At 39.6% G+C, this 14,510-nt stretch overlaps 1 protein-coding gene across 2 annotated transcripts in view; it reads left to right on the forward strand.

Moving 5' to 3' along the window:
- Positions 1-14,510, forward strand: part of exoc2 (exocyst complex component 2) — a 54,743-nt gene that overhangs the window by 16,538 nt on the left and 23,695 nt on the right. For both annotated transcript variants that reach the window (XM_084354525.1, XM_084354526.1), the window contains exons 5-10: positions 1,728-1,841; positions 4,073-4,197; positions 10,303-10,383; positions 11,768-11,913; positions 13,188-13,269; positions 13,382-13,484. In XM_084354525.1, the coding sequence (XP_084210651.1) occupies positions 1,728-1,841; positions 4,073-4,197; positions 10,303-10,383; positions 11,768-11,913; positions 13,188-13,269; positions 13,382-13,484 (651 nt within the window). The remainder of the gene's footprint in view (positions 1-1,727; positions 1,842-4,072; positions 4,198-10,302; positions 10,384-11,767; positions 11,914-13,187; positions 13,270-13,381; positions 13,485-14,510) is intronic.

Here is a 14,510-nt window from a genome sequence, read left to right on the forward strand (position 1 = left end):
ATTATCATAGATATCATATTTGACCTGACAACTGTTTTGAAATACGAATTGAAATAATAATAAATGTGTTAAATGAAGATTAATGTAATACTCAACTCATCAAACTCATCAAAATCAGTGAGTGATTACAGTAACTCACCTCCAGCAGTGTTAAGAAACTGGCTGAGTTCAATGTTAATGTTTTATTTCACTTGGCCAGTTGGGCAAGTAGGTCTTGAATCTACTTGGCTAAAGGCAATTTTAATTTGCCCCTATACTATATATATAATATATACAAGGTGATTCACTGTTTTTTTTTTTTTTTTACCACTTGCCTGATTGGCAGATATGGAAAAAGAAATCTAATATATATAAACAATACACCCAGATAATGCTGGTTATCTTAAGTAAATTACTTGTTACAGACAGAGTTTATATTGTTGATTCCTCTGTGATGCGCCATAGGTGTTTCTTAGCAGCCACGCATGACTAAGGGCTTTTTCAGCTTAGAAATTGAAGTTTTACCAGTGTAACCCACTTCAGTGAATCACACCGCTAGGTTAGTACTTTTTTATTTACTGTAGGTATAGTCTCTGTTAGAGTTACAAACCTGTCTGATTGTTGTCCTCTACAAACTGAACACTTACCGAGACAAGAGAATAATATTAGGACGCAGGGGAGATCCCTCAGCTACCCTCATTTACTTTCATTCTATCACAGTACTTGAAGGTGCAGAAAAGGATCATTAAATATAAGATTAGAGAGTTGACAGCTGTTGTTTGGTACTGTCTTCAGTAATAGTCTTAGTTTGGTATCTCCCGAGCTAAACTGAAAACAATGAGGATTACAAAGGAAACACGACAAGGAGCGTTTTATCCTGTATTTCCCTCAAAAACACTTTTTCTTGAGCATAAATTTCACCACACATAAAAAACTGAAGGGTTTTAAAACACTAATTAACAGTGTGATCTTTAATACTGATTGCAACATCTCTACCCGGTAGTAATAATATTCAGTGCCCAAAATGTTATATGTTCATGTACAGTGAATGTGTGTTTCTACCTGCATATATTTCCTGTAATTATGAGGAAACTTGCACTTTCACTCATGATATAGTCTCATTTTACAATTTCAAGAACTCTGAAGAAATGATATAATGTAATATGAATGAGTGTACAGTGCACAGTATGTGTTGTGCTTAACAACGTACTAAGTGCTTCTGGTCTGTGTTTGTGTGTGCGTACATCACCAAGTGTTTTTATATGGATTTTCTGTTACACAGACCGTAGACCCTAATACTGTACCGTCCATGCATCAGTTTTTCTACATATGTGTGTGTAACTGCAGAGTGGGTGGTGGTGGTGGGGGGGTTAGGTTTGTGTAGGCCACGGGTCATTAGTAGAGATCAAGCTTCCCTAATGAGTGCTGGGTCCTCCAGGGGCACCCAGGCGTCACACACTGCACTTCCCACGCCAAGCTCTCCCAGTCTGGGTACTTTTTGGCTGCACACTGCCCCCTGCTGGCACATCTGACTCCAACATGACATAAAAATTATTTTGCCATGGCCTCCTCATTCACAAGTTGTCATATAGTACAATAAATTTATACATTCGTTTTTCTTAATCTTAGTGTAATTACGTAATCCTTAGTGTTTTTCTATTGTTTACATACTGTATATATGTACAATGTGCATCTTTTACAGTGGGGTTCTTTCTTGTGTTCATGTTTGTTTATGTGTCTTCTCCCAGAGGCAAAATCCCACAGAAAGACATGGAGCTGACGTTTCCTGGAATGACTGGAGACTTCACCAGTGAGAACTTCTCTGCCACCTGGTACCTCATCGAAAACCATTCAGGCTCCAGGTACTTCCTTTGTTATCACTAAAAGATTGCTACTATCCCTCATAAATACTAGTAAGAAGAGTGAAAAAAGGCAAGGCTTATACCACTTTAAAACGTCCCTTTGGCTCAAGCTCTCCGGAAAACAATAGAGCTCAGCAGTGACTGCCCATATTTTGAACTTCTCCGGTGTATTAAGTGTATTTCCCATTCATTCACTCCATCTACATTTTAGAAAATCCTTATACAGAGCTGCAACCAAGCCAGCCAACTACGAGATGAACCCAGGTGTCATAAAAGAGACATTACCTTCTACAGTGTTCAAGATGAACTGATTATGATCCAGCATATATTTGGAGACTCTGACTCTGACACATTCTGATGGGCTTTTTTCACAAACCAAACACCTAGCTAATAGTCAATTAATTGAGAAAACAATCAATAGATTAATTGAGCATGAAATATGATTGTTATAGCTAGGCCTGTCATGATAATTATGTCATCGACTTATTAATAAACATGACCTCAATATTGCCAATTATGTTTTCATGCAATTTTTGTTAATAGAGCCCAAGAGTCCATGTTATTTATTGTTTTGGTTATGTTGTTTTGTTTTATTTATGTTCTATTTATTTATGATATTTCAATATTTGTTTCTTATTCCAATTACAGTATCTTTTTTTTTTGTCATTCATTTTTTATTACGACAGCAGCATATTATATACAAGACATGCAATTACTTTGTCGCAACTAAATTTTTCAATTACAGTATCTGAATATTTGTTAGAATTTAAAGTTCATTGCTCTTTTAAAGTGTACTTTCAATATGCTATTATATTGTCGTTATATCAGTGGCATAAATGGTAATAAAATATTATTATTTTCTGGACAATATATAATCCAACAAGAGTAGTTATCGTGAAAGGCCTTCATACAGCCCTACTGTATGATACATACTGTGAGAAGGCAATGACTAAATCGAAAGTCAAAATGAGTAAGATAGAATGCATGCGGGAAAGACATTATGACGTTATGCGTTCATTTTGAGGTTGTAGTTTTCTTGGCTGAATCTTCACATGGTCATTTGGTCCTTCAGAAAACAGTTCAGTATGTAGACGAGGCAGCCCGCTGACCCATCAGCCCTGAGCCCAGTTGACAGTTGAGAGTTATTTTGGACTCTCCTGGCTTCCTCTCCCCCTTCTTAGCCTTTCAATAACCCAGACCCCAGGATCCAGCATGACCAGGGGCCTCTGTTTGGACCTCGCCGGGTGACTGTTTCTTCCTGCGGAGGAAACCTCAGTCAGGACACTGACATACGCACTCACATTGGCCAAAAATGTGTGTATGATTGTCTTTCTGAGATAGATGCTTCTGTTTGAGCTGTGCAGAAACACAAGTGTCTCCTGAGAAAGAAAAGGCCAAATATTGTGAATGTAATATAGTGCTGAAATGACTTCTTGATTAACTGATTAGACAGTTCAATCAGAAAATGTATTAATCGCTGGTTATCTAGTAAAAATGCCAAACATTTGTGGGTTCTGGCTTTTTAAATACAATGATTTTTTTGCACTTTGTATGGCATTGTAAACTGGACAATTTGAAGACGTGATCTTGGATCCTTGTAATGGGCAGTTTTCAAAATGTTGTGACATTTATTACAGGATGTCTCTAGGTCCTTAAAAGTCATAAAATGTTTTAAATTACATTTTTATAAATATTGGCCTTAAACATCATTAAATATTACTACATTTGAATTTGTGAGTTCTTAATTGCCACAAAACATTTCATCTAATTTAATTCATCCATCTTTTAATTTCTTTTCTCAAAACAAGTTAAGCTCTTCTGCAAGATAGTCCACATTTAGATTTACAAATCTTTACCATACCACTGAACCTAATCCTGTCTTTTTACTATATACTTGCACTTACCTGTTGGAAAAATGAATCCACTCACTCTAATAACCATATTCCTGTGTAAAACCTACCACTGCACAGGACCACATATATAATACTACAATACATTTATATTTACCTGCAATGCTTGAATAAGAAAAAGCTGATTTTTGTAATGATCTGTCTCAAATTTGGTTAAAGAATTTCTTTAAAAGGTTCAATTTAAGTGTCTAATACCTGTAGAAAACTCTGTTATAGATTAAACAATCAATCAATTAACTGGACAAATAATTACACTAATAAAAGTAATCACAAGTTGCCGGCTGATGTAATGCCATGATCCTTTTGTTTTTGTTTCATCAGTTTTGAGCAGTTGAAGATGGCAGCCAGTAACCTGAAGAAGCAGGCCACTAAGAAGAATGAGGGGAGTCTGGCCTATGTGAAAGGAGGCCTCAGTACGTTCTTTGAGGCCCAGGACGCTCTGGCAGGTGAGAGGGATTAACACATTTTTGTGTGCTGTGGAACTGCACCACATGCTCCACAATTAATACACAAACTTCCAAATCATCACTCTTCATCTCTGCTCAGAAAAGGAGCTCTTGATTTTTGGAAAATGTTCATGTCGTGGGTATTTCTCTCCGTCTACATGCGGTTTAGCAGCGGTTGATTAAAGAGGCTCATTTGGATGCTGTGTGAAAACGCTCCACTCTCTGCTACAGTAACACCAGCCAACTACAACACGGCTAATTCACCTTCATCAAAATGAGATCAGCTCTCACCTGTCACACACAGTCTCACTTGAGTCTCTCTAGAGCCTGGAAGAAGAGGACGCACACATGCACACACTTGGCTACATTGACTCTCATAAATGTTTCAAGGTAGCAGAGACTGACTGCTGTCCCTCTGCCAGGTACCTCAAATCAATTGTTTGCTTCATCATTCATACTTTTGTCTGTTTACTCTCTCCTCCCGCCGTAGCCGCTCAGTTACTTCCCCTTACTATTTATACGTACACTTTTCTGCCTCCATCATTATTATTATTGCTTTCCGTATGTTTGTGCCCCGGTTGGGAGAGAGGCGATGTTTTCATTGTTAGTGGCTGAATCTAAATAAACGGAGCAGACCAACACAATGCAGGCCAGAGTATTAGGACTGATAGTGCTGATAACAGACCCAATATGACCAATGGGAACAATGAACAGCCATTCTCACGTTCAGGCTGAGCGTGCCTACTATGTGCCCGCTGCTCCAATGGGAAATGTACAGTCGCTACAGATGGAGGAAGCAGTACAGCATGGAAGAACTCAAGTGACCTGTGAACTTAGAGGGCATAATGATGTTTGACCTGTCCTACCAGACAGGGTTAAATGTATTGAATATAAGACAACCCTTAAAATAACCCCACTTGCTTTGCATCACTTATTTTTTGGATTAAGACTTTTAGAAAATAAAGAACACTTAGTAATAATAATAATTTTTTTATTATTTATTTATTTTATGTTAAGGTTGCCACATATAGCATATTTAACAAACTTTAAATGTAGTGTTGAATTTATATAAAATTCATTAAATCATTCAAAACAAAACAACCAACAAACGATAGACAGTTAATTTGGATGAATTGTTTGAAGGAGAATCGACAATAACCAGTGAAAGAAGGTTTGTTTTTTCACCTTATTACCAGCTCTGCAAATAAGCAATGTTTTGAAAAGGTTTGCTCATTAGACATGTGTCAAAGTCATCAGTTAGTCCTCATCCTTACAGCCATTTCCCCTTCAAAAGTGAAAATGAAATACTTCAATTAAGGCTGCACTAATATACTGTATTATTTTTAATTTTTAAAACTGAGCTTACAAGGAGAGTTAATATTTTGCCTTGAACATGACTCCAAATTAATAGTAACATTGTTTTGTGTCAGCTGGATGAACAGTTATAAATAAATCAGCATAACAATAGTATATAGAAATATATGCAACCGTACACCACTAAAACTTCATATGGTGTTTACAGCAACCAAAAAATCATTTTATCCTGCTTTAAACATTAATATTACACGTAGGGCTGCACTATTTGATAAAAGAAATAATTTTGCCATTATTTTTGGCAGCTATCGCAATAGCAATATGATTCATGATTAGAGGGATTGATCATTTTTTCATCAAGATGTTCATATTTACTGAAAATAACTTTGATGTTGACGTTAAAAATCATGATAATGTAACATTTGTTAGGGTCAATCTGTAATTACAATAAGTAGTTCCAAACAATCAATCTGATTGGTCAGCTACATATTAAGCACATGATCAAATCAGCAAAAAAAAAATAATTTCAGCAGATATCTTCGTTACAACATTGAGCTACAAGGGCAGTTGTGTTTATATGAGTGGTATTTATTCAGTTTGGGAAATCCCACGATCTCTGGAAAGCATTAACGTCAGCACAGGGCTGACTCAACATGGATCAGAAATCAACTCTGCTGCTAGGTCGTTACTAAGGGTCAGCCTACTTGCTGGAGTAGTAAACTTGGTTTCATTACGTTGGAGTCTACTGATGTGACTGATGTTGTTACTCGGACCACTTGAATTTCCAGGGAAATGGCGATAACACTAACAAAGTTTTAAAGTCAAGAGTGAATTGCCCCACAGTAAGAATACGTTTTGATTATATCTTTTATTATGTTGGTAACCGTTGTTCTAATCACAATAACATATAATATATTACACTCGAAGGTGAGCTTTATTGTCATTATTTGTACTTCAATGATGTGATCTGTAAGCAGCAAACCATCTTGCTTAAATGTTTATGAGTCGTACCACTGCCCTTTTTAAATGGAATTTTCATTTAAAAAAAAGCACATTCTCGTGTTCGGAGCAGCAACTTGGCTTAAAAGTTCATTTTTAAACTTCCTGACTCCCGTCTTCTCACCATGACTCATTACAGCACTAAAACATCCTTTCTCGGCCAACATTTGGCTCCCAGTCATAGAAAATGAAGTGGTAGCCCAGAATGGATAGCTCAAGTGGAGATATTCTGTACACTTGGGATGGTCAGCCAAACCGACATACCAGCCGGCATGCTGCCAGCAGCCAGCCAGCTCAAGACAGCTCTGCAATAGCTCACTGCCAGGCCTAGTTAGTACAGCTGTCTGAGCGACCGTGAATCCTTTCTTTGTCCCTCAGCAGCATTTGGCAGATCTCTGTTGTTCTGACTCGTTCCAAATGAACCTCACCTGAGATGTAGCTGTGAAAGTTTAAAAGAAATGAGCTGTGGAAAAAACAGAAATTAACAGGCTGGTGTGTTCTCCTTGTTCAGAATTAGCCTTGTTGGACGTTGCTGTAGTGCTTCCAGCCCTCTCAATCATCATCAAGTCAGTTTTGTCTCCTCTCGTGTTTATTTTCAGTTCTGCTTGCATGTGAGATTTTTATTGATGACTTTAATAGAAGTCTGGAGTTATTTTTAATGCAAGTGTACTGCTGAAGGCAAGGTGGAAACATTGAAGAGAAGCCAAATCTGGGAAAAGAAATGAGGCGGACAGAAAATATTTAGAGCAAACAGCAGGACTTTGACTTCAGTATGTGGGGTTTCTCTCTCTCCCTCTTTTTCTTGTCCCTGCTAATTGCCTCTTAATTGCTCTCCAGTATAGCAAACTGTCTCTGACGGAAATAGAAAAACAAAATCCCATGTCTCTTTTTGATGAACTATGAACTCAGTGCTTAAGAACACAGTTTAGACTTTTGCATCTGCAAACCACAAATCTTGTTAATTACAGTGCTGTTTGGGTTCGTTAGCTAATGTTGGCTTTCGGCAAATGAAGACTGGGGAGTTGAGGCAGTTTTATACGTCAAGGTTGTATTCTCAAGGCTGGATTAGAAGTGCATCATCAAGTTACATGGCCTCAAATGTTGGTAATGTAATGTTCTGCACGCAAATCATTTTTTTATTGACACAATAAAAGGTCTCGACAGGGTTCATTCACATGATGGATGTACGTGTCTCGTTACTGGAGGTAGAAAGTCGGAAGTAAAACCCTGATTCCATTAAAGTTAGGAAGCTGTGTTAAACATAAATAAAAACAGAATGCAATCATTTGCAAATGAGCGGTGTTTACGACAACAGTTTTCCAAAGTGTTCCTGAGCCCATGTAATAATATCCTTTATACAGGTATGCGTTTCACAAAATGGTTAACATTGCCCCATCCTTGCTTGTCAATGACTGAGCCTTTCGAGGATGCCGCTTCTATGCCCAATCATAATGCTATGACCTGTTACCAATGAACCTGTTTACCTGTGGAATGTACCAAACAGGTGTTTTTGGAGCATTCCACAACTTTCACAGTCTTTTGTTGCCCCTGTCCCAACTTGTCTGAAACATGTTGCTGGCATGGAATTCAGAATAAGCAGATATTTACAAAAATCAGTGAAGTTGATGAGTTAAAGCATTAAATAATTTGTACTGGCTTCAATTGAGTATAGGCCAAGGAGGATTAGCACATTATCACATTCTGATTTATTTATGTTTGTCACTGCGTCCCAACTTTTTTGGAGTTGAGGTTGTATGTTTTGAGGCCAGATGGGCATTTAATCCAATAATGTAGTTTAAATCAAGTGTCATGGCTTACATCAAGTCCTTCTAGTTTTGAGGTCAGACATTTGCAGTGGGTCTAATTCTTTTTATGTAAGTTTCAAGAAATCCCATCAAGTCATTTTTTCCGTTCGCCAAATTTTTAGTTTGTTATAATATTTTAATTGTTTGCAGAAAGGAATTTTTTGCAGTGTGGTCGTGTAAACAGTCCATGTGAACCACCACAGACTGGTGAAAGAAATGGAAGATTTTGGGCATGGAGACTGAGGTCATGAAGCCTCTGTGACAAATCGGGCCACGCTGCTGAGACCGAGATGCTCCGGCTGATTGACTGACTGACGGTCAGTCAGGGAGTCCGGGGTTTGTTTCTTCTGAAATGTTGAAATTTGTGGTTTTTCATTGTTGTGTGAAAAGGAAGTCTCCCAGTGATGCAGGAAACGGAACGGCTACCGTGTTCCAAAAATGCCAGATTCCCAGGGCCTATTCCCTGAGCCCCCAGCCCCGGCAGGAGTCAAAACATCTCCAGCTTTAGAATCCAGGGACACTGTATTTTTATTCTTATTCATTTTTTTTCCTCCTCGATGGTTCCAGGAAGTGAAGTGGGAGCTGCAGCTCTTCCTCAGGTCCTGACTGCGTGTGTTATCCGGACTCTGACCTGATGTTTAGGTTAGCTGTTGCGTCATCAGCCCTTCAGTGTGTGACAGATGCAGAGGACACACAGATGGCAACAGGGCAAAGGGGGAGCGTGGAGACGTGAAGCAGACCTGCAGTGTGTGTGCGTGCGTGTGTGTGTGAGACTTAGTCTTCCTGTGTGTTCAGCCCTATCAATCCTGTGCTCTCCCATATACACTCCCACGTCTACGTGCCTTTGTCCAAACCTGCATCGGCGAGCAGTGAGAGGTCCTCGCAAGGGCCGGCGACGTCAAAGCATGTTTGAACAGTGTGTTTTAGGAATACCTCAATCTCTGCCTTGAGGCTTCTGTCTGTCAAAATGGACCCACATATTTATTTACAGAACTCTCCCCCTTCACTTTGCCTCCCTCTGCTGTGTCCGAGCTCTGCTAACAGCCAGAATTTGTAGCGGGAGAAGAGAGAAGGCAGGCAAGTAAAGGGAGTAGAAGAGAGAGGATTGTTATCCTTTTTTTCCCATGTTTCTGTCTCTTGACTTCATTCTTGAGATGTCTGCTTGTTGCATATTTGAATCGCTCCACAAGTATGTATGAGAAGGTCTGCTAAGCCTTCTCCACCTCTCCTCCACTCTGTCAATAAACCCACACTGCAGCTCTCAGCACCCAGCTGCCCACTACCCCACACCATTTATTTATCCACTGGGGCAGCCACACCGCTCGCTCTGCCTCTCTTTCTCTTTCTCTGTTTTCTCCCCTCATTCCCTCTTTTCAAATTCCCTCTCCCGCGTAAAGCTCTTCACGCTAAGTGATGGATACAAGCCATCAGAGAGTTCCTCCCACTTCCCCCTCAGCAACAGTCATTTTTGGCATCCAGACCTCCTGCTCCGCTCTCCCAACTGTTATTTTTCAGAGAGTTGAAACATTTTAGATTCGCATTACCTCCAGGTCAGAGGGCTCCAAATGTCCCAAGACCACAAAACTGTGCTGCTAATGGCTTTGCTGAGGTGAATTGATCCAGTACAGTCACCGCTGAACCAGGTCAGGTCCTCTGTTGCGTGGGAACCAGCACATGGGGGGTGGGGGGGCTTCAATAGCAGCATCTGTGGGCGGAGATCAGCAAGGTTATCTCCCATCTACCACTGGGGTAGGGCCTGTTTATTGTTTTACCTTCGGTTCCTGAAATTGAAAATGTTCCTGTCTCAGGGGAGTGCACGTTGGTTTCTCCACGATTAAGAGAACCTTTTTATGTTTTTTTTTCTTTTCCCACATTTTTCCCACTTCAACATTTATACTTATATTTGTGATTTATCTGATTTTATTTCAGTGGATTTGTCCATCACAGCCTTTTACAGTACTTATTAATTCTGACTTTTATGTTACAGCCATCCACCAGAAGCTGGAGTCTGATGGTACAGAGAGAGTGGAGGGATCAATGACCCAACGATTAGAAAACATCCTCAACAGTAAGAATCTTTTCATTTAACAACAGTCCAACAACAAGAGAAACTGCAGATGGTGTGTTTGTATTGCATGTTATTGTAAGGGTTTTTGTTCTCTCAGCACATAAAGGCCCCATTTCATGTGTCATTTCATACACTGAAAGATAATGACAAAGACATCTTATTGAATCCCAAGTTGGTTTGAGAAATCAGGATTGAATTTGGACACAGTGCTAAATACTGCCATCTTGGGTGCAGTTAGATTTTTACTAGTTTGAAAGCTATTCCAGTAGAGGAAGAAAAAAAAAAGCCAATTTTCACTGATGAGAGCAAATTATGTCAGTTGAAAAGTAACTAAATCTATCAATCTTTGATTTATGTTTGCAATTCATACTGCAACATAGAATGGACGAGCACATTTTCATACCATACATATTAAAACACTTTTAAACTCTCTCACTCAATATTGACACAAATTCAGCGTTTTTAGGTAGATGTAATAAAAAGCCCACTTTGGCTTGTTTTCGCTCCCTGCACATTACCTTGAATTGTTATATTTTACAGTATGTCCTTATCTTGATTTTAAAATGAAAATAAAACTCGAAGAGCAAACTAGTCAAAGTGACAGTCTGATGCTGTGCTATCTAATTTCACCATCCACCAGTCATCACATACTGATACGCCATCAATTGACCAAACATACTGTGTACATTCAGTCGCCTTTGTAGATCTTCCCCTTTTTAGCGAGCAGATCTCTAAGCAGATTCTGTGTTCCCACCCTCTCATCTCATACATGATAATGTGACTTTTCTAATGGAGGGTCAATAAGCAGGTCCTTTTCCCGGAGTCTAGAGTAAATAAACCCTTCAGCCGGACGTAGCTTTCATCCCCACAGCCCCAGACTTGTGGGCCCATGGCCCAGTGGGCCCAGGCCACCGTTTACCCCCCAAAACCCATGCGTCAAACATGCAACACTAATCAGCCAATCACAAAATAGGAATATTGCTCTCATGACAACTCAGATTTGCGAGTGAAAAATGTGAACTATTCCTCTGTTCAGTCCCATGCTGGTTTTCCTTCAGGGATTTTGTTTGGGGGGTGGGGTTTTGTTTTGATTAGAGGAACTTTTTTTTCCTATTTGACGGCACATCCAGGGCCACCCACGAAGCCAGTTAGCTGTGCAAAGGTTCCACGAAGCTGTCTCAGTAAGAGATAGCTGTCACTTTCTCCTTAGCAGGAGAAGGAGCTCTACTGTGTCAGATAGCAGACAGAGCAGGAAGAAAACCAGAGACCGACATTAAAAGGGAAATGTGGTATCAACATTTATTTTTATAGTATCCCAGTTTCTCATTTTCTCCTGCCTCTCTCCCTCTCACTCACTCTCTGTCTCTCTCCGTCCTTCTCACAGGAGCGAGTGATACTGCAGATACTCTTTTCCAGGAGGTCTTGGGTCGGAAAGACAAAGCCGACTCCACACGCAATGCACTCAACGTCCTGCAGCGTTTCAAGTTTCTCTTCAACCTGCCACTCAACATTGAACGCAACATCCAAAAGGTACTGAATGACAATAGTAACACCAGCACATGTATGACTATTAAGTACCCAATACAAAATAAATCTAGCTTCCCTTTGCCCCCACACCAGCATACTTGTAATGCTGTCATTTGAGTCCTAAGCTGTGTGTAGTGAGACTTTGGATCATTCATCAACAGGGAAAGCCTTCAGCTCTCTGTGAGTTGACAGAGGAGGTGAAAATGTGTTTTGTTGTTTAACTCTCAGAACTTTTCTCAGGATAGTGTTTAGGTCTTCTTATTTGTGAAGCTGTTGTCTTTAACTTGGTGTACATGAAACTAATCTTGAGTTCATTTTGCTGTCATAACAGAACATTGTCATTGCAAGTTATGGTAATATTGTCAGAGAACAGTGTTTGGGTGTCGGGTACACAGAATGTGTGGGTTAATATTCCTCAGTTAGGATAAAACACCGCAGAGCAATCATAAAACCTAATGGCCCCCATGAGAAACAATTACAGGTCCATGAGTGTGTTTACTTTCACCTCATTTCACTTTACTTAAGTTTATTGTCCCTCCACAGGGAAACTTTGCTGTCCAAACAGCAGCCTTTAAAAATACAACAGCAAAAAAGTAGCACACAAATACATAATATAACCCAAGAAAAACAGCAACCATAAAACACTTATAAACAAAGATCCGAGCTACAACTACTTAACACATTTAGAAATCATAGAGTCTCTAGTAATTGTTTTTGCCACTTTTCTGTCTTAGAATTTACTGGTTGGGGGAAGTGAGCAAGGCCCGTAACCCCAACCACTCCTGGTGTGAATGTGATTGGAGCGTTCCTAAAGAGAGTATTGCTCTTAGTGAAACGAATAAATAAAGGTTAAAAACACTTCATGTGTCTCTGTTTGTGAGCTTCAAAATATTACATTATATTGCTGTCAGCCCGTGTAGCTGTTGTTTGTAGCATAGTTGATTCACGCAGTGCTCCTATGGCAAAAACTGTTTGAAAATATGCTGGTCTCTTGGTTGAGCACACTGTCTGAAAATCTCACAGCCCTATGACCAAAAGAACATTCAACTTTGTGGGGTTCTTGTGAAGTTTAATTATTAATTGTTACTTCAAAGTTAAAGTTTTCTTTAATGCAGTGTTTCCTAGAATTTATATTTAAGTGTATTTGTTTTATGGCATATGTTGAATTGCTGTGAGCCAGAGGATGGACCTAGAGAGGCTTGAATATTCTGTGTCTGTCATGACTGATGAGTTATTTTAAATTGAAGTAATTAACCTAGCTGACTTCTCTCTCTCAGGGAGATTACGACGTGGTGATCAATGACTATGAAAAAGCCAAGTCTCTTTTTGGCAATACCGAGGTCCCTGTTTTCAAAAAAGGTAAATAATTTTTTTTATTGTTCTTATTTTAAAAAATAAATGAAATTAAGTAAAATCTAATGTTTTTTCAGTTATTTTTGAATAAAACTGTTTTCCCGTTACTCCACTTTAGTGTATGCCGAGGTTGAGACGAGGATCGGAGCTCTGAGGAGTCTCTTATTGGAGAAACTGCTGCAGACCCCATCAACACTGCACGACCAGAAGAGATACATCAGGTCTCTTTACAGTTATTTCATCTGTATTCCTTCCAGCTGTCATGTTGTTTGCTGTACACAGCTCATACTCTTTGATAACAGTAATCTACATGGTAAGCAGTGTTTTCCACATTTCACAGTCTTTACACGTGTCACACGCTCCCTACACGTTGCGAACAGTCCGTGTACATTAAATTTAAAGTCTGATACTCCTTCATTAGACTCGTTTTGGTTTCTTTGATGTCTGTCTGTGTCATCGTTTACCAGAACTTCAACCTCCAACTTCTTTCGTCTGTCTGCCTCTCACTTTTCTCTGAATGTTCACTCTTCTTCTCAGCTTTCCGTTGTCCCGTTCTCTTCTTTCTGTTTCTATTTTTCTCTCTTCTCTTGCCTTTCTTTCCCTCTTTTTGCCCTCTATCCATCTGTCCATTCATACTTGTGGTCTCTCCCGATTTATTATTGTTAAGACCGACCCGTCAGGATCACAGAGACCAGTTCTCAACCACACGGCAACATCTTTCATCCTGCTGCATTAGGCACGGCTCTGAACGCCCACTCAGCTCCTGTTTACTCTTGCCAAAGGATGGTGAATGGTGGGAGCTGTGTGCGTGTGTGTGTGTATGTTTTGTGCCCTTGAGTGCTCAGACCTCTGAAAGATGCCACCTAATAAGAAACAAATGAGCAGTCAGTTCAGAGGATGACAGTAGAGGGAGCCAGCCCACAGCTCAGAGAGTGAGTCATCTGTCACCCCACAGGTCACTGACTGATGCCCAGGAAGTAAAGGGTAAGGAGAGACGGTAGATGGATGAGAAGGTGAAGTGTTCAAGAGGATTGAAATAGCCTTTTTTACAACATTTATGTAGAGAGCAAAAACATTCAATTGTGCTTTGAGTTTGATAGCATCTATATTTAAACACTGACTTAAAACGCCTATGGAATTCTTATGCGATTATGTCATAAATTCAAAAAACACATCCACACACTCGAATCCTGCACATATTTGGTGTACACATGCTTTTTTTCATTCAGTTTGACCCCAGCAAAGTC

Source organism: Pagrus pagrus (assembly GCF_965226575.1).
Source record: "Pagrus pagrus genome assembly, chromosome: 6".
Lineage (NCBI taxonomy): Eukaryota > Metazoa > Chordata > Actinopteri > Spariformes > Sparidae > Pagrus > Pagrus pagrus.